This window comes from Haematobia irritans, chromosome 1 (genome assembly GCF_050003625.1).
Source record: "Haematobia irritans isolate KBUSLIRL chromosome 1, ASM5000362v1, whole genome shotgun sequence".
Taxonomy (NCBI): domain Eukaryota; kingdom Metazoa; phylum Arthropoda; class Insecta; order Diptera; family Muscidae; genus Haematobia; species Haematobia irritans.
This window is the reverse complement of record NC_134397.1, coordinates 83,439,480-83,461,607: the sequence shown is the minus strand read 5'-3', so window position 1 is coordinate 83,461,607 and position 22,128 is coordinate 83,439,480. Positions and strand designations below refer to the sequence as shown.

The following is a 22,128-nucleotide window of genomic DNA, read 5'->3' as shown; positions in this document are numbered from 1 at the left end:
TAACAGGTACATAGCTCAGTGGTTAGTGTGTTGGCTTAAAATGTGCATGGTCCGCGGTTCGATTCTCCGTCCAGGCGAAAGGTAAAAAAATTTATAAAATCGTATAATTTCTTCTACATTGTTGGTATTACAGAAAAAGGTGTTAAGAACTAAAAATCCTCGTGGATGTGAGAAAGATGTGAGGGACAATGCAATTAGCAAGAAAATAATGTTTTTATGAAATTTATGAAATTGTTTTTACATCCTGGAAAAGAATAAACGTTTATCACAAAAAGTATATACTTTTCTTCCAAATACACTTCCTTACAGCGAAAAGCAAATGAGAAACGAACTTTGTTTGTCTAAAATTTCGTTTGGGAGGAAAGAATTATTTTTTTGCGTGTACTTTTCATTGAATCATACACGTCCGACTAGAAGAGCTATAGAAAGCTTAAAAATATATTCTACAACCTAATTTTAATGTCTACAATTAATGCAAGTCGTGGCTGACAGGTAGTTATAAAAATTTTTGCTTAACTGCCTCTTAATGCGATACAAATTTCCTGAAGTGATTGACAATTCCAAACAAAACAAAAACTAGTAATAAATTAATAATAAAAAAAAACAGAACATTTCAGTATGAATATCATCATATCTACACTGTTAGAAAAATATGTTTTTCATATGTTCCGATATAAACAAAATGTGTTTCGGGCACGATTTTAAACCACAATATATTTAAGTGCGAACATGTAATGTTCCTGAACTAACACTAAATGTTTGGGACATCTATGTTAATATGTTAGAATATATTATGTTTGGGGCATGAATGTTTCATAAAAATCATATGTGTGAATACAAACATATATAAATTTACAAATTTCGACTAAACATACATATGTTGTGATATTTTATTCAAAGCGACAGAGAGAGTATAGAGAGAAATAGAGATGGAAACCGGCAGAGTTGACGAAAGATATCAATATAACACAGCAAAAGAGTCAAAAGAGAACAATTTCTGTGAAACCGCTTGTATGTTGTTTCGGAAAACTGTTTTATGATAAGGCCACAAATTTGATATGTTTAAGTCTAAATATTATTTAATTTGAATAAAGAGAATATACATTCTGAACCAAGAGAATAGACATTTGAAAAACAAACAGCTTATGTTTTCGCCTTGAGAGCAGCATTTTATGTATGTGTGGACATGTGTTTTGTTTATCATTTTGGCATTATGGGCACAATTTTTTTCTTGGTTCGTTAAAAGAAATCAGGGGTCTTCATAAAAATAACGAAAGGGCACTATACTCTTTTTAGAGTTGGGACAGTAAAATGAAATAAGGAGGAAATAGTGAAAAATTACACAGTAAAATGTAAAAAAACAAACTTTAGTTCCTCTTTATTAAAAAGTAGTCCACGAGGAGTTGACGGACACCATCAAATATAAAAGCGGGCATTAAGTTCGAGTTTTACAGCTAAAACAATTTAAAAAGTTTATTTTCTTTAAAATGAATTATTAAAGAAAAATAAAAGGAATTTTAGAGCGATGGTGTTAAATGCTAGTAAAAAACTGTTCACTCCTAAATAAATTTATGTTTATATTATAAAATTATGTATGTATGTTTATACTCGACTCCACGTTCTTCTTTTGTTAGTTTTTGAATTCCTTCCAAATTTTAAAGTTTTGTACAAAAACAGTTTTTTATTACAAGATTGTTATTTTTGCAATAAAAAATAATATTTTATCCAAAAATCAGTCAATTTCGTTTATATCAAGCACTGTTACTGACTATAAATCTTTAATAACGCACATTTCGAAGTTTCATTTAAAAAAAATTAATATAGTATAAATATAAATGTGTAAATTAAAAAAAAAAAAAAAAAAAAAAATGTTCGGTCGGAGCAGGGATTGAACCCACGACCCTTTGCATGCAAGGCAGACATGCTAACCACTGCTCCACGTGGCAAACAAATGTATGTTTCTGTTAAATAATGTTATGTTTGCATAGGCTCGTGGGCGCTGCAAACTATGCTATATAAATGTAACTTAAAACGATAATTATCTACTGGTGACTATAACAGCTACGTAGCCCAGTGGATAGTGTGTTGGCTTACAAACTGTATGGTCCTCGGTTCGATTCTCCGTGCAGGCGAAAGGTAAAATTTAAAAAATTTATAAAAGTGAATAATTTCTTCAACATTATTTGTATTACAGAGAAAGGTGCCAATAACTAAAAAAATTCGTGGAAGTGAAAATTACGAGTATGTTAGGGAATGAGCACAATCGTGTTTGGGAAAAATTCTTCCAAGCATATAATATTTTTGGCTCAAAATGCTTCCAAACATATAATATGTTCACATAAAACAAACATATTAATGTTTCGGCAGTATGCAATAATATATGTGCTTCCTGCAAAATATGTTTGGAACATATGTTAAAGAAGCGATTTTTTTTGAGGGTGTATCGTTGTGTTATGTTTTATTATGCAATATGCGGTTCATATTTTTATAAGCAAATTAGATTATATTAACCTTTTGCCAATGTTCCCTAGCATTTTCTCGTTAACTCAATTTTACCGGTTTGTAGCCAAGGGCAAATCAAATTTTATGTTTAACTTAAATAAAATCAAAAACGTGCTCGAAAAACTGAAAATGTTGGCAAAAATATCATGGAATTTGTTTCGGTTTTGTTTTTCTCGTCGGAAGAAAAACAAAAATATCTTAAAGGCTGAATTCCATATTTCCTCGCATCATAAAATCTGACAGTTGGGACAGTCGAAACCAACAAAAAACAACCAAACTCATACTCCATCATATTCAAAAACGATTCTAGTCCGAATAGAAAAGAGTCTCATTTTATTTCCGTTTGCATTTGAGCTTCCGATATGAAAATAGCGATTATTGATATACGTGTTTATGCAAATGAACTATAAATATTCACTGTACACATACACATGTACAAGATGTTATCTACAGGCAAGAAATGGCAAATGTATGCAATATCGTAATTATTTTTAAATGCTCACCTTCCAGGTTGTTGTCATTGTGGGAGAGTATTGATGGCATCAGTGTGGTGGTGGGCTCATTTGGGCGCATATTAAAGTCAAATGGGTAGGCAGCATTTGGTATTGCACCTTGCAACTTTGGCGCTGGTGGTATGGCTTCTCCTTCCTTATAGAATTGATCCTCATCATACAGTTCGTCTTGGTCCAGATCCAATTCACTTTGCTGTGGCTCATCCGGTTCCGGTGCTGTTTCATAGCGATCCTTGAGAACTTTACGTGGTACTGTTCATGGGATAAAGATAAAAAAACATTATATGAGCAATATGGCCTATGTTTGTGGCATAAAGTAATAAATAATTTTATTGCAATTATGATATGCCTACGTTTTAATGGTAATGCTGTTGCATTAATAGTGCATGACCGCAGCGAACAGTGGTAAGATAAAAAGAATAAATGCTTTTCTCTAAACCGATGAATTAATTCTTAGGTTTTGGTAAAGATTTTTTTAAGCAAATAATATTTATCTGATTCACGGCCATTTTCATGTAGCTCCGTTAGGCTTTAACTTCCAGTTAACGTAAAGTAAATTACAAATATCTTCTCTCCGGTTAACTTTAACAGAAAAATTGTTGGCAGTTAAGTTCCTAACTGGCGTATGGAATATATAGACAAGATGACAGCTTTGTCCATAATACGATTTAAAAGTTCGTTAGTTAACGGAACACTAACGGAGCTTCATGAAAATAGGGGTCAATGAAATAGTTAACTGATTCGAATGTTTTAATTGAAATTTATGATTGCTCTACAACCTGATTCTAATAGATCCAAAATCTAATGTTGTTGTTACACTGGTAGAAAAATTTTTCGTACCATTAACGAACGGGCTTCGTTGATTATTTTTCGTTAATATTACGAAATTTTTCGTTATAAGAACGAAAGTGATCGTTAATACAACGAAATCAATCGTTAAAAGACAATTTTATGTTTTGGTTGTTCGTTATATTAATGAAACACGTTTCGTTAATATTACGAATATTAACTTTGTAATTTTTTAAAGAATTATAATAAAAATTTTTCCAAGATGAAATTATTGTAATCATTTGCACATAGAGAGTAACTTTTGGAAACTTTTAGCCCTTAAAACAGTCGTTTTATATACTCCGAAACTGGAATTGAAAATTTCAGTTATAAAACGAAAGCGATCGTTAATATAATGATATGGATCGTTAAAAAAATAAATTTTAAATTGTTATATTTCGTCATATTAATGAAATATGTTCATTAATAATACGAATGGGAGTTTGAGTATTTCTGCCTCCCCTTACACTGGTAGAAAAATGTTTCGTATTATTAACGAACGGGCTTCGTTGATTATTTTTCGTTAATATTACGAAATTTTTCGTTATAAGAACGAAAGTGATCGTTAATACAACGAAATCAATCGTTAAAAGACAATTTTGTGTTTTGGTTTTTCGTTATATTAATGAAACACGTTTCGTTAATATTACGAATATTAACTTTGTAATTTTTTCAAGAATTAGAATAAAAAAATTTTCCAAGATGAAATTATTATAATCATTTGCACATAGAGAGTAACTTTTGGAAACTTTTAAACTAAACAGTCGTTTTATATACTCTGAAACTGGAATTGAAAATTTCATTTATAAAACGAAAGCGATCGTTAATATAATGATATGGATCGTTAAAAAATAAATTTTAAATTGTTATATTTCGTCATATTAATGAAATATGTTCATTAATAATACGAATGGGAGTTTGAGTATTTCTGCCTCTCCTTACTCTCTCTCTCTCTCTCTCTATCTCTCTCTCTCTAAAACGTCTCTTCATACTCTCTCTAGCGTGTATGTAATTGGTACATACACATCTTAGTATGGCAATAAGCACATGTGTGCGTCTTGAAAAACAAACGGTAAAAAGTTCAACAGAAAACTTGTCTGATGGGCAAACATTAACAACATTTACGTTCTTTTCGCTGAAGAGTGCACACGCTCATTACAGTTTCTTTGTGAATAATAAACATAGATGGGTGAGGTGAGTTAAATTGGTGTTTTTTGTATATTCGCAAGAAATATAGTGTACATTTTTAATCTTTAGTGAAAATGCCCCGGGGAAGTGAACTTTCAGATGAGGAAGGCGGAACAATTACGGTGATGAACCTTGGTTGCACAAAAATTGGATAAATGGACACGGTGATACGATTATCATTTTTTGATCTTAGAAATAAGAGGCTTTTTTTCTTAAGTGAAAGTCACAATATATGTTTATTATATTACTTAATTTATCATTACATATTATTTCTTACTGTATATAAACCATATTTCAAAGATCTTAACAAAAAATAATACACTACCAATTACTACACTCAAATGCGCTAATTGGTTGGGTTTCATTAATATAACGTTTGTGTTCATTTATACAACGTTCGCCTTTCATTCTTACAATGAATAATTTTCATTCATACAACGTATAAGCTGCATCCATACAACGAATAAATTTCATTCATACAACGAATAATATTCGTTAATACAACGAAAAGGCTACGTAATAGCAACGTAATTATTCGTTAATACTACGAAATGTATTCCACAAAGTGTTTCGTAAATATAACGTAAAATTACGTTGTTATAACGAAATGCTACGTTGGCTGACTTTTAATGAAGAATTTCGTTAATACAACGTAGAAATTCATCGTATTAACGAAACTTTTTCTACCAGTGTACTCAGTCTGTAAAACGTCTCACCTTACTCTCCCTAATACGTCTGTAGCGTCTATGTAATTTGTACATACACATGTAAGCATGTCAATAAGCACATGTTTGCGTCTTGAAAAACAAACGGTAAGCAGTTCAACTGAAAACTTGTCTGATGGGCAAACCTTAACAACATTTACGTTTTTTCGCTGAAGAGTGCACAGTTGTGAATAATAAACATAGATGGTGGGTGAGTTAAATTGGTGTTTTTTTTTATATTCGCAATAAATTTAGTGTAAATTTTTAATCTGAAAATGCCCCGGGGAAGTGAACTTTTAGACGAAGAAGGCGGAACAATTACCGTAATGAACCTTGGTTGCAAAACAATTGGATAAATGGACACGGCGATACGATTATCATTTTTTGTCTTAGAAATAAGAGGCTTTTTTTCTTAAGTGAAAGTCACAACATATGATTATTAAGGTGGCATATGTTTGTACGTGAATGGCTTTATTAATATACACAGGAATAACAGAATGAAAATTCGAAAAATGAGATCTGTATCCTAATTTTAATTTTATAGATCCTAGATTTAAGGCCAGATAGGTCGCAAAGCAGTTAGAAATAGCTCATTAACAAGAAAGGTATGGAATTTTACTAAACCTGATTTCTCGGGGTATACAAATTTACAACTGAACAAGAAAGTTTTATTCACTGATAACAACGCGTTCATAAAAATGAACAAAAACCGAACTAAACCCGTGTTTACTTAAATTTAGTTAAAAATCTTATAAAATGATAAATCTGACTCCCATTTTTATAGAATGCTTATTATATATATGACAAATATTTTAGTTCACTCGTACTAAGAAGTATTCAATACTTTCAAATCTAAAGGAAACCCGCTTGTTAGAATGCACAGTGGGCCAAATGACATGTTTTTGACGCATTAAATCAACGGAAGCACCCAGAGCTCTGAAATTTTGTACATATACCACTGGGGATGAGAATAAAGTATGATAAAAAATTTGGACCGATCCGCCCACTGCCACGCCCACTTTCAAATGAAGGGTGTATTTCAACCTAAAGTAAGCGCCTAGAGCTCTGAAATTTTGTACATGTATCACTGGGGAAGAGAATAAAGTATGATCAACATTTCGGACCGATCCGTCCACTGCCACGCCCACTTTCTAATAGGGAATGTATCTCAACCACTTTGAACTATCATACACCAAATTAAATATATCAATATGTAGTAACATTGGAAACTGAAAATCTACATTAGAACTGATGCTGTTACTCAGCAATTTTAGTTCAATTCAATCTCTTACTCTCTCATTTTAGCTAACAAATTTAAAAACAATTATTTCTGCAACACTATGTAGAAAATATTACAAAATGTCCAGATTTTGCCAACCCTGTATGTGTTTGTAGAAAGAAAAAAAATCATTTTTGCGTTTCCAAAAATTTTGTTGTTGAAACACGTTTGAAGTGATCATATTACTTCTGTAGGTGTCACTACCTTGACACTCTGCTATATGTAATGCCCTGTTCCTGTATATCGAACGAAAACCCATTCGAAAGAAAGGCAGTCACACGAATTCGAATGAATTTGGGGTTTTTATACCCTCCACCATGTGATGGGGGTATATTAACTTTGTCATTCCGTTTGTAACACATCGAAATATTGCTCTAAGACGCCATAAAGTATATATATTCTGGGTCGTGGTGAAATTCTGAGTCGATCTAAGCATGTCCGTCCGTCCGTCCGTCTGTCCGTCTGTCCGTCTGTCCGGCTGTCCGTCCGTCTGTGGAAATCACGCTAACTTCCGAACGAAACAAGCTATCGACTTGAAACTTGGCACAAGTAGTTGTTATTGATGTAGGTCGGATGGTATTGAAAATCGGCCATATCGGACCACGTTTACGTATAGCCCCCATATAAACCGATCCCCAAATTTGGCTTGGGGAGCCTCCCGGAGCAGCAAAATTCATCCGATCCGGTTGAAATTTGGTACCTGATGTTAGTATACGGCCTCTAACAACCATGTAAAAATTGGTCCATATCGGTCCATAATTATATATAGCTCCCATATAAACCGATCCCCAGATTTGACCTCCGGAGCCTCTTGGAGGAGCAAAATTCATCCGATCCGGTTGAAATTTAGTACGTGGTCTTAGTATACGGTCTCTAACACCCATGCAAAAATTGGTCCATGTCGGTCCATAATTATATATAGCCCCCATATAAACCGATCCCCAGATTTGACCTCCGGAGCCTCTTGGAGGGGAAAAATTCATCCGATCCGGTTGAAATATGGTACCTGATGTTAGTATACGGTCTCTAACAACCATGCAAAAATTGGTCCATATCGGTCCATAATTATATATAGCCCCCATATAAACCGATCCCCAGATTTGACCTCCGGAGCCTATTGGAGGGGCAAAATTCATCCGATCCTGTTGAAATTTGGTACCTGATGTTAGTATACGGCCTCTAACAACCATGCAAAAATTGGTCCATATCGGTTCATAATTATATATAGCTCCCATATAAACCGATCCCCAGATTTGAACTCCGGAGCCTCTTGGAGGAGCAAAATTCATCCGATCCAATTGAAATTTAGTACGTGGTGTTAGTATATAGTCTCTAACAACCATGCAAAAATTGGTCCATATCGGTTCATAATTATATATAGCTCCCATATAAACCGATCCCCAGATTTGACCTCAGGAGCCTCTTGGAGGAGCGAAATTCATCCGATCCAGTTGAAATTTGGTACATGGTGTTAGTATATGGTATCTAACAACCATGCAAAAATTGGTCCATATCGGTCCATAATTATATATAGCAAAAGTCATCCGATGCGGTTGAAATTTGGTACATTTTGTCAATATATGGCCTCTAACAGCCATGTAAAACTTGGTCAATATCGGTCTTTAGTTATATATAGCCGATGACTTATTACACAAAAATTGGTCCATATCGCCAAAAATAATCTACCAAAACTTTATTTCCATAGAAAATTTTGTCAAATTTTATTACTATAGAAAGTTGTGTCAAAATTTCATTTCTATAGAAAGTTTTGTCAAACGTTTATTTCTATAGAAATGTTTGTCAAAATTTTATTTCCATAGAAAGTTTTGTCAAAATTTTATTTTTATAGAAAATTTTGTAAAAAAATTTATTTCTGTAGAAAATTTTGTCAACATTTTATTTCTATACAAAATTTTGTCAACATTTTACTTCCATAGAAAATTTTGTCAACATTTTATTTCTATAGAAAATTTTGTCAAGTTTTTATTTCTATAGAAAAATTTGTCAAAATTTTATTTCTATAGAAGATTTTGTCAAGTTTTCATTTCTATAGAAAATTTTGTCAAACTATATTATATACGTATTTAATCGGCCTTTTTTTGTTTAATATAAACCCCGTATGGGCTAACTTACAATTTTGAAGACAGTGTTAAAAAGTTTTACGATACCTTGCCATCGGCAAGTGTTATCGCAACCCAAGTAATTCGATTGTGGATGACAGCCTTTAGTAGAAGTTCCTACGCAATCCATGGTGGAGGGTACATAAGATTCGGCCTGGCCGAACTTACGGCCGTATATACTTGTTATATTTTTGAAAGTTCGTTTCATTTGTATGAGAATACATTGATTATCAAAAATGAGTATTTTACAATTTTTAGGCTGAGAATTCAGTCAAATTTTATTGTCTTTCTTCGTTTATTGCTCGACAAAAAATTATGAAGTGACTTGCCTTTTGAAATTGAAGAACAAAAATCAATTTTCTTTCGTTTGGAATAAGAAGGGAAGCTTTCGTTCGATATACAGGAACAGGCCATAAGTCTATATTTAAATATTAGATTTATGATTTAGCAAATTTTGTAACGGGACCTGTATCGACGAATCAGTTACAGTAAGACACCCAGTACGACATTTTATTTTATATATCTATTATTAATGATATGGTAGATATTGCAGATTTACCCAAATTGCTTATTCGTTACCATTGTTTTGTCCAGATGTTTCTATTAAACAAAGTAACGCTACTTCATTCTATTTCCTTGCACAATTATTTTACTTTTTTCTTCAAGTTGTCATGGTAGACTTCTCTCTTTTTAATGTTTTTACATTATTATTACAGCACTGGGAGTTGTTTTCTATCCAATATTTAATAATTTCTGCGTTTTTATTGTAAAACAATAATTATAATGGGGTACCTTCATTAGCACTTATAAGCAGACAAATTTATGTTTGCAAGAAAGACAACATCTCAACCTTTATAACGCGGTATAAAACTCTACCAATACGTTCCAATATAGTAAGTTCTACTCCATACAACATGGGACATACATTAAATTAAGAAAAGAAGAAATATGCTTTTTGCCACACATTTTTCATAAATAACCAAACAATATTTACAATCGCTGTTAATTTTTACTAAAAGTACATACCTTGACTTAAATTTTACATTTTAAATTAAGTTTATATCTTTAACAACTTTTTTTTACCAGCAAAATCTTTAAAGCACCTTGCTAAACTATGAATTCAAGAAAAAAAATCAATAACAAAGAGTTGCCACTTCGTCGGCCTGAAACTACCAAACGGGTTGCCATATTGTTTTACCATTTTGGATTAGTTTTTGGTAATGTGTTGTCAACTTTTTCGTAGCACCAAATATTTAATTTTCACAAGTTCAAAAATTGATTTTATGCGTGAGATTTCGGTCATTTGGCCCAATGTGGAATGTAGGAAACTTTCCTATGTTTCTTTTATCTACCTTTAATCGATACCTGTTATCGGTGTATTTATATTTTTAGAATATAAAAGTCGAAAAATACAAATAAAATATCTGTTGGTATTTTATTGAGTAAATTTTCCATTTTTGGTTGAAAATTATTGAAAATCAATAAAAAAAAAAAAACAAATTAATCTATCAACGTGTGTGATGGTGTATAAAGGAAGAATAAACAAGAAAACACCAGCAGAATAACAATCCCTTCATTCGTCCTCATTTTGGAATCTTGAATTATCAGGTAAAATTCAGTGACGCCAACCTTTTGTAAAAAAACATCGGTTTATAATGTTTTTATATTTGTAGGGATTGAAATTGTAAAAGGATAAAATCGTTGGACAGCAACCTATTAAAACTGGAATGTAGAAGTTGCAAAAACTTCTTTATTTGATAGAGAAAATGTAACATTCCATGTAATATTAATAGTGGAATAATAAATTAATACTTCAAGTCGATGCTGTTGATACGTAATCAATATATTTAATATATTAATAAAAATGTTTTTTTATTGAAGAACATATGTGCATATATAAATAAATTAAACTGTGTTTAAAACGTAAGTACACGCAAAAAAATAATTCTTTCCTCCCAAACGAAATTTTAGACAAACAAAGTTCGTTTCTCATTTGCTTTTCGCTGTAAGGAAGTGTATTTGGAAGAAAAGTATATACTTTTTGTGATAAACGTTTATTCTTTTCCAGGATGTAAAAACAATTTCATAAAGACTAGCTAAAAAAAAACATTATTTTCTTGCTAATTGCATTGTCCCTCACATCTTTCTCACATCCACGAGGATTTTTAGTTCTTAACACCTTTTTCTGTAATACCAACAATGTAGAAGAAATTATACGATTTTATAAATTTTTAAAATTTTTTTTACCTTTCGCCTGGACGGAGAATCGAACCGCGGACCATGCACATTGTAAGCCAACACACTAACCACTGAGCTATGTACCTGTTATGGTCATCAATAGATAAATATCCATATAAGTTATATTTATATAGCATAGCTTGCGGCGCCCACGAACCGAATAAACAAAGTTTATTTACCGGAAAAAAACATTTAGTTTGGCACCGTGGAGCAGTGGTAGCTACGTCCGACTCTCATGCCAAGGGTCGTGGGTTCGATCCCTGCTTCGGCCAAAGTTTTTTTTTTTGCTTTTGTTTTTTTTTACATATATTCCAGATATATTCGGAAGATTCCAAAAAAATGTTCAACATTACATTGTACTATATTAAATTTTGAACTGTAAAATGTGTCTTATTAAAGACCTAAAGTCAGAAAAGAACAGTGTTTGATATAAACGAAATGGACTGTGTTGTTATTTCAAAAATAACTTTTTTTATTGAAAAAATAAAAATTTTGTAACAAACGAATTTTTTTGGTGATAAAAGTTTAAAATTTTCGAAGCAATTCAAAAAACTCTAACAAAAGAAAAATGTTTTCGGTACACGTTTTCCAAACGTTTTTTTTTTCTTTGCGTGTAAGATGTTCTAATTTTGAAGTATAAGGTTTTCCGCAAATATGTAAGATTTATGAATGAAAAAAGTTCAATAAAATCAAACCATATATGAGGTAAGGTTAGGTTACGTGCAGCCTGATGTATCTCACTCACTTAGACTATTCAGTCCATTGTGATACCATATTGGTGAACTTCTCTCTTATCACTGAGTGCTGCCCGATTCCATGTTAAGCTCAATGACAAGGGACCTCCTTTTATAGCCGAGTCCGAACGTCGTTCCACATTACAGTGAAATCACTTACAGAAGCTTTGAAACCCTTAGAAATGTCACCAGTATTACTGAGGTGGGATAATCCACCGCTGAAAAACTTTTTGGTGTTCGGTCGAAGCAGGAACCGAACCCACGACCTTGTGTATGCAAGGCGGGCATGCTAGCCATTGTACCACGGTGGCTCACCTTATATGAATTCAATTCAGTTAAATTTTTTCAATCTGTAGTATAGTGGTACATAAATATAAGAAAATGTTAACTAATATATGGAATACATTCTACCTAATTTCTACGAAAATCACATTGTTCAAACAACTTCAAACTTCAACTTTCTTCAAAATTAGTTCATTTTAACATAAAGAAGAGGTCACTTTTTTTGGGTGGATATATCAATTTATTCGATAAAAAAATTTTGAGGGTTAATTTTTGAATACATGCATATAAACAAATTATTCATTAATAGAACGAAGACGAAGTCGATGCGCTTTCGCCCACATGGACGATTTGATTCGGGGTTCGTTATAACAGCTAACGGTCAAGAACTTCAAGAGGTCAACTTTATTAAGTATTTAGGCATGCATCTGCAATCTAACCTTTCGTGGAACATACATATCAATCATATTAAGTCTAAGATTTCGCCAGCTATTGGTATTTTACACAAATTCAGATATAAATTCGATCAGCGCACAAAATTACTACTTTATCAGACACTCATTCAAAGCCATCTGAATTACCTTGCCATTATATATGCAAATAGACAGAACACCGAGCTAAAATCTTTACAACGGTTACAGAATAAATCATTAAAAATAGTGGCGAATTTGCCAATATCTTATTCAACAAGTACATTATTTTGTAGCATTTTCCCGAATATTTTGCCAATACGTGGCCTTTATAAATATCAAATATCTCTATATGTTTATAAGTGTTTGAAAAATATTGGATATCATACAATCTCCTTCACAAGAAATCAAACTTCATTCAATACTCGAAACAATCAGCAATTAAGGGTAGCGTTATGCCGTACGGAAAAGACGAAGCAGCGTATTGACTTTACCGGTACCCAAGAATATAATAACTTACCGCTACATGTAAAATCTTGTACTAGTCTCGCAACTTTCAAAATGGTATAAAAAGATTTTGTCTTATCAAATTTTGAAGATTTACTACTTTAATTTATTATATGTATATGCTTCTGGTATACATTTAGAGATAAATTCGTAGATCATTATTATGTAATGTTTAAACTTTAAGGATCTTATTGTGGAACATAAGCCAACGAGCCTCTCTAAAGCCTGATGGCGCTGAGGCATTTATTTAATTTGAAACTTATTTACAATGAATCAATGAAATAAAAAACAAATAAAAAAAACAAGTATATACGGCCGCAAGTTGGGCCAGGCCGAATCTTATGTACCCACCACCATGGATTGCGTAGAAACTTCTACGAAAGACTATCATCCACAAGCGAATTACTTGGGTTGTGGTATCTTAAAACTTCTTAACATCGTTTTCTAAATTGTGATCTAGTCCATAAATGGTATATATTAGACAAAAAAGTTATGTATAGTTAAGTCTACAAATAATTACGAATCGATATGGACTTTTTGTACGTAGAGAGCCAGAATTGAAATATGGGGGTCGCTTATATGGGGGCTATATACAATTATGAACTTGATATGGACCAATTTTTGTGTGATTGGGGATCGATTTATCTGAGGGCCATATATAACTATAGACCGATATGGACCTAGTTACGCATAGTTGTTAACGACCATATACTAGCACAATGTACCAAATTTCAACTCACTCGGATGAAATTTGCTCCTCCAAGAGGTTCCAAAACCAAATCTCGGGATCGGTTTATATGGGGCTATGTACACGCAAAGAAAAAAAAACGTTTGGAAAACGTGTACCGAAAACGTTTTTCTTTTGTTAGAGTTTTTTGAATTGCTTCGAAAATTTTAAACTTTTATCACCAAAAAAATTCGTTTGTTACAAAGTTTTTATTTTTTCAATAAAAAAAGTTATTTTTGAAACAACAACAGAGTCCATTTCGTTTATATCAAACACTCTTCTTTTCTGACTTTTGGTCTTTAATAAAACACATTTTACAGTTCAAAATTTAATATAGTACAATGTAATGTTGAACATTTTTTTCGGAATCTTCCGAACATATGTAGAATGTATGTAAAAAAAAAAAAAAAAAAAAAAAAAACTTTGGTCGAAGCAGGGATCGAACCCACGACCCTTGGCATGAGAGTCAGACGTAGCAACCACTGCTCCACGGTGCCAAACTAAATGTTTGTTTCTGTTAAATAAACTTTGTTTATTCGGTTCGTGGGCGCCGCAAGCTATGCTATATAAATATAACTTATATGGATATTTATCTCTTGATGACCATAACAGGTACATAGCTCAGTGGTTAGTGTGTTGGCTTACAAAGTGCATGGTCCGCGGTTCGATTCTCCGTCCAGGCGAAAGGTAAAAAATTTTAAAAATTTATAAAATCGTATAATTTCTTCTACATTGTTTGTATTACAGAATAAGGTGCTAAGAACTAAAAATCTTCGTGGAAGTGAGAAAGATGTGAGGGAAAATGCAATTAGCCAGAAAAAAAATTTTTTTGAGTTAGTCTTTATGAAATTAATTTTACATCCTGGAAAAGAATAAACGTTTATCACAAAAAGTATATACTTTTCTTCCAAATACACTTCCTTACAGCGAAAAGCAAATGAGAAACGAACTTTGTTTGTCTAAAATTTCGTTTGGGAGGAAAGAATTATTTTTTTGCGTGTACGATTATGGACTGACATGGACCACTTTTGGCATGGTTGTTAAATATCATATACTACCACCACGTACCAAATTTCAAGCAGATCGGATGAATTTTGCTTCTCCAAGAGGCACCGGAGGTCAAATCTGAGGATCGGTTTATATGGGAGCTATATAATTATGGTCTGATAGGAACCAATTCCTGCATGGTTGGTGGATACCATATACTAACATCACGTACCAAATTCCAACCGAATGGGAAGAATTTTGCTCTTCCGAGGGGCTCTGGAGGTCAAATATGGGGATCGGTTTATATGGGGCCTATATATAATTATGGACCGATATCGACCAATTTTTGCATGGGATTTTGAGGCCATATATTCACACCACGTACCAAATTTCAACTGAATCAGATGAATTTTGGTCTTCCAAGAGGTTCCGGAGGTCAAATCTGGTGATCGGTTTATATGGGGGCTATATATAATTATGAACCGATGTGGACCAATTTTTGCATGGGTGTTAGAGACCATATACTTACATCACGTACCAAATTTCAGCCGGAGCGGATGAAATTTACTTCTCTTAGAGGCCTCGCAAGCCAAATCGGGGGATCGGTTTATATGAGGGCTATATATAATTATGGACCGGTGTGGACCAATTTTTGCATGGTTGTTAGAGACCATATACTAACACCATGTATCAAATTTCAGCCGGATCGGATGAAATTTGCTTCTCTTAGAGGCCTCGCAAGCCAAATCGGGGGATCGGTTTATGTGGGGGCTATATATAATTATGGACCGATGTCGACCAATTTTTGCATGGTTATTAAAGACCATATACTAACACCATGTACCGAATTTCAGCCGGATCGGATGAAATTTCCTTCTCTTAGAGACCTCGCAAGCCAAATCGGGGGATCGGTTTATATGGGGGCTATATATAATTATGGACCGATGTGGACCAATTTTTGCATTGTTGTTAGAGACCATGTACTGACACCATGTACCAAATTTCAGCCGGATCGGATGAAATTTGCTTCTCTTAGGGGCCTCGCAAGCCAAATCGGGGGATCGGTTTATATGGGGGCTATATATAATTATGGACCGATGTGGACCAATTTTTGCATGGTTGTTAGAGACCATATACCAACACCATGTACCAAATTTCAGCCGGATCGGATGAAATTTGGTTCTCTTAGAGGCCTCGCAAGCCAAATTTTGGGGTCCGTTTATATGGGGGCTATACGTAAAAGTGGACCGATATGGCCCATTTGCAATACCATCCGACCTACATCAATAGCAACTACTTGTGCCAAGTTTCAAGTCGATAGCTTGTTTCGTACGGAAGTTAGCGTGATTTCAACAGACGGACGGACGGACGGACATGCTCAGATCGACTCAGAATTTCACCACGACCAAGAATATATATACTTTATGGGGTCTTAGAGCAATATTTCGATGTGTTACAAACGGAATGACAAAGTTAACATACCCCCCATCCTATGGTGGTGGGTATAAAAATTATAAATTCATACATTAGAAAGAATTCGTTTGATTTTAGATTTGAAAAAAGTTTAATTTGAAATGAAAAAGTTTCAGTTGATTTGAAAAAGGTTTCATTTGAAGTGAAAATGCTATAAATAATTTTCGACAATTTCAAGAAAATTTATTAGACAAAATTATTATTTTTCACATATTAAAGAAATTTTCGTAGTTTGAAGGAAAAAATTGGAGTTCACGATTGCCTCTAAGAGAACCAAATTGAACTTAAATCGTAATAATACCATGAACTAAAATAGAATTAAATCAGCTTCAGTGAAATATAGGGTTCACTTTTTTTGAGTGTAGGACCAAACGAATTTCAAAGCCTTGCAGCCCTTAACGAAAAAGGTTGACGAAACCAGGGGTCAACCTCCCGAGACGAAGAGTTAATTATTATTTTTCTTATATCCTATGTAGTTAAAGAATTATATGATTGATAATTACAAAGTTTGTTTAGATCCCCCATTTAAACAGAATAGTGCAACTGGAAACCTTTCGAAAATAAAAGCCGTGATCCCTGTATCAGTCAGATCGATTTTTGCCAGTGGCAGCTGACAATGAATTTTCGGAACCCACGGCGACGACTGAGACGATGAGATTAGTCGTACAGCTACAACGCACCCAGAAAAAAAGTGACCATTTCTTTAAGTTAAAATGAACTCATTGTGAAGAAAGTTAAACTTCGTATAGCGCCAAAGACATTTTTATTTGTTTGAACGATGTGATTTTCGTAGAAATTAGGTAGAATGCATTCCATATATTAGTTAACATTTTCCTATATTTATGTATCACTATACTACAGAATGAAAAAATGTAAGTGAATTGAATTCATATATGGAATGATTTTATTTAACTTTTTTCGATCATTTGGATAAATCTTACATATTTGTGGTAAACTTTTTACTTCAAAATTAGAACTGCTTACCTTCGTTTTTAAATACAGTTTTATTTATTTATATAGGCATTTTTTTCTTCAATAAAAGACATGTTTTATTAATATATTTATTAAGAATTAACAGCATCGACTGGTCTTGAAATATTAGTTTATTATTCCACTATTTCCAATTTCCATGTAAAGTTACCAACTGTAAAACGTAATGCTTTTCTTCTTCTTGTTCCTTTCACTTTTAATAACATGCTGCGTAACGATTTTGTCCTCCTTTTAAAATTTCAATACCTAAACAAAAATCATACACCAATTCTTTAACAAAAGGTTAGCGTCACTGTATGAATGTTACCTGATAATTGATTCCAAAATGAAGACGAATGAAGGGGTTGTTGTTCTATTGCTATTTTCTTTCTTTATACACCATCACGAACATTGATACACTAAAAAAAAGTGAACTCACTATTTCACTAAAGCCAATTTAACTATATTTTAGTTCATGAACTTATTATATTTGGTGAAAGTTTCATTTACTGTAATAATTTTTTGCGTACGTTAGTTAAATTAACTAAAAGACGGGAAAAAATTATACACAAGTTAAGGATAGAGATTTACTAAATTCGCATTTGTCATTAAATAGTTCATTATTTCTTCAAATTTGTAAATTTTACTACAAAATCGTCCATTATGAACTTCGTATGTCACTAAAGACATTCTTGCAATTTTGAACTCCAATTTTTTCCTTCAAACTACAAAATTTTCTTTAAAAAGTGAAAAAAATAATTTATGTCGAATAAATTTTCTTGAATTTGTCGAAAAATATTTACTTATTTTTGTGATATCGGCGCGATGCCAGCGCTTGTAATACTGTTTAGTTAAAAATTTCTAAAAATATTCAAAATTTTCTAAAAATAATCAAAAGTTTTCTTCCTGGGGGGTTCACTGTTTTTTCAGTGTAGACTTATTGTTTGTTATTGATGTTCAATAATTTTGAAAAAAAACGAAAATTTTTCTCACTAATTTGAAATAACAAATATTTAATTTGTTATTTATTATGTTATATTATTTTACTATATTATTTCTTAACAATCTCTCCGTATACCATAACAACGCGATTCCAACTAAAAAAAAACAACCCACGCGCAACCATATCGATTACAGGTAGATAAAAGAAATATAGGAACATTTCCTATATTCTAACAAGTGTGTTTCCTTAAGTTTTGAAAGGATTGAATACTTCTTAGTACGAATGAACTAAGATATTTTTCTATGCCAAGTGTTATTCGTATGTATGATAATCTTTCTATAATAAAGGAAGCCAGTGTTGTCGTTTTATAAGAAATTTTATTAAATTTGAGGAAACTTGATTTTAATTAGGTTTTTGTTTATTTTTACGAATGCTTTGTTATCAGTGAATAAAATTTTCTTGTTCAGTAGTAAATTCTTATACCCAGCGAAGAAAACAGTATTCTAGTTAATGAAAAAAATCCTTTCAGATTAGGTTTTTTTTACTGAAACAAGTAATTTTTTTTTATTTCACACAAAAATTTAACTTGACTAAACTAAATTGATAAAAATTTTTTCCTTTAGTTTCGAAGGCACTTTTTTCTGGGTGCAATTTTACATTTTATTGCTATCTGCTGTGCATAATTGTTGAAAAATTGTTATATAGTCGAATTATGGAATTTGCTTGGGTGAACGATTAATTTTTTTTTGCAGAAAATAAGAAAACTTTGGAGCCTTATTCACATTGTAAAGAATATAAATTGATTGATATAAATTGATTGATTGGCTACATTTCAGTCGTGATGAGCCGAATTAATTTAGTTCTGTGGTCGTAATCGTTACGATCCTTCAATTTGTATAATTGAGTACCTTGAACAATAACCACACTGAAAAAACAGTGAACCCACCAGGAAAGAAATTTTTAGTTAACTGTAGAAAAATTTGGTTAATTGTAGAAAATGTTAACTAAACTGTATTATAAACGCAGATGTCGCGCCGATTTCGCAAAAACAAGTAAAAAATTTTTGACAAATTTAAGAAGATTTATTAGACAAAATTATTATTTTTGATTTATTAAAGAAAATTTCGTAGTTTGAAGGAAAAAATTGGAGTTCAAAATTGCAAAAATGTCTTTAGTGCCATACGAAGTTCATGATGGACGCATTATTGGTAAAATTTACAAATATTAAGGAATTCTGAACTATTTTGTGGGAGACACGAATTTAGTTCATCTTTATACTTCAATTGTGTATAATTTTTTCTTCTGCTTTAGTTAAGTTAACTTACGTACGCAAAAAATTGTTAATGGCATGGAAACTTTCTTAAAATGTAATAATTCCATGAACTAAAAGAGAATTAAATCAGCTTTAGTGAAATATAGGGTTCACTTTTTTTTGAGTGCATGCTTTTGTAATATTATTAATCAAAAGAATATCATATTTTACAGATCTGACCCATTCTCAAATTCGATGCATTTTTGTACATACATATATTATAAAAATTCAATTATTCGTGATTTATCCTTCAAACCAGACACGCCAATAGACGGTTGAATTTTATTGTACTATGGTGTCTGGTTGTATTCATTTTCCATACGAATATGTATTTGGATTTGTCCATGCGATATGAAACTTTGCCACAATCACAAAAACTGGCTTAATTATTTTGTCAAAGTGAGATCAATACATACATATGTTGCCCTTTTTTTGTAAATGGTTTGTGCACAATTTAAATAGCGCATAAATATTAAAGTCCCAAATCGCTAAAAAAAAACACGAGTGAAACACAATGAAATAATTCATGAGTGATTAAGCATCTTTTTGTTGGCATTATCATTTTGCTATCATTCCGTATTGGCCTGGTGAGCTTTTGTCTTTTTTTCCCTCCGTTCCATTATTTTACATTGCAAATTGAATATGTGAAAAAGCCATAATTATATCAATTTTTTATTCTCGCAATTATTTGTGTACGTGTTCACATAACCATGATGTTTATCGACCTACGCGAAGAAATGCCATTATATGTAGGTTGGCATTATTTCCGTTTCCACTCCAGTGCTTATGGTTAATATTGAATATCGATGGTGGGACAAAAGTCCTGTCTCTTTTTTTTTGGTGGTCTTCATGCAAATTTGATTCCATGAATTACCTGAAATTAAGACAAGAAACATGGGGGACAAATATTTTAGACATGAATGAATGACTTATTGCTTGGAAATAGACGACTAACGAATTCCAAAGAAAATGGTATCCGGGCAATAATTGTTATCGGAGCAATATATTTTCTGAGTAAGACTATTACCAATTGGAATAAGCAATTAAATTTTCCTGGAACAAAAAGGTTAAAAATTTTCATTTAATATATACTAGGCAGTTATGAATGGGGCCAGTGTCACAAAAGTAATTACATGGAATTTTACAAAGTAAAGACCACATGTGGTATGACACATTCTGTACCAGAGAATTTGTATTGAAAAATAAATGACAAACAGAAGTTTGCAAAGAAGTGAATAAATAAAACATTTATCAAAACAAAAGAATTATTTTACGCCGAAATATATTTAAAGCTGTCGTGTACTGAAAACATAACGTCGCGTGGACAAAGTTTTTCTTAAAATGCGAATGCGAATTTTTCTTATAAATTATTTTCTTTGTCCGAAAGTCAGTAAACTTAAATATGGGTATAATAATGACTTTAATAATTCTGATAAATTCTTCAAAATTAACAAAATCGTCTTTAAATTGATTGGCTGTTTTGTACTTAACCTTTCACAAAAGGGAATCGTCTGAAATACTACATTTTTTTTGTACACACAAAAAAATTTCACGAAAATTTTTCCAATTAAAATTTTAATTGAGTTTTAAAAAATATTCAATTAAAAATTTAATTGATTCAACAATTTTTTTTAATTAAAACAAAAATCAATCACAAAAATAATAGTATCAATTAATTTTTTAATTGGATCAATTAACTTTTTAATTGACCTTCAATTAATTTTTTAATTGATACTATCATTTCTGTGATTGAAGACATTTCAATTAAAAATTAATTGGATCAATTAATTTCGTGATTGAATCAGAAAATTTTTTTTGTGTGTACTTGAAACATAGCGTTATTGGTACGTTTTTGAAGGCCATTGATGACACATGAAGAAATGAGCAAAAAAAACAACGAATAAATTCCAATTTGTTTTTCTGTATCAAGTACCCAAAACTCACATTTAAGAGAGAATTGTGTCTTAAGGCTTCAATTCTCCGCTTCTTTGGCTCGGAATCAATACCAAAATTATTCGTGTGAAGACATAACCTTTTGAACCGGTCCATCTTTTTTTTCATTGTACGTATAGAGAAAAGTCAATTGTTTTGTACTGTGGAGTACTCACTGACCCGACCAAAGTTGCCTTCACTCAAAAAAAAAAAAAATGAACCCTCAATTTCACTAAAGCCAATTTAACTTTATTTTAGTTCATTGTACACATTTTCATTGTACACATAGAAAAAAGTCAATTGTTTTGTACTGTGGAGTACTAACTGACCCGACCAATGTGCCTTCATTCAAAAAAAAGTGAACCCTCTATTTCAGTAAAGCCAATTTAACTTTATTTTAGTTCATGGAATATTATGTTTGGAGGAAGTTTCTTTTACTTTAATAATTTTTTGCATACTTTAGTTAAATGAACTAAAAAAC

The 22,128-nt window shown here is 32.0% G+C and overlaps 1 protein-coding gene across 3 annotated transcripts in view; it reads right to left on the bottom strand.

Moving 5' to 3' along the window:
• LOC142221302 (uncharacterized) overlaps positions 1-22,128 on the bottom strand; it is a 442,778-nt gene that overhangs the window by 31,243 nt on the left and 389,407 nt on the right. For all 3 annotated transcript variants that reach the window (XM_075290976.1, XM_075290975.1, XM_075290977.1), the window contains one exon: positions 3,006-3,266. In XM_075290976.1, coding sequence (XP_075147091.1) covers positions 3,006-3,266 — 261 coding nt within the window. The remainder of the gene's footprint in view (positions 1-3,005; positions 3,267-22,128) is intronic.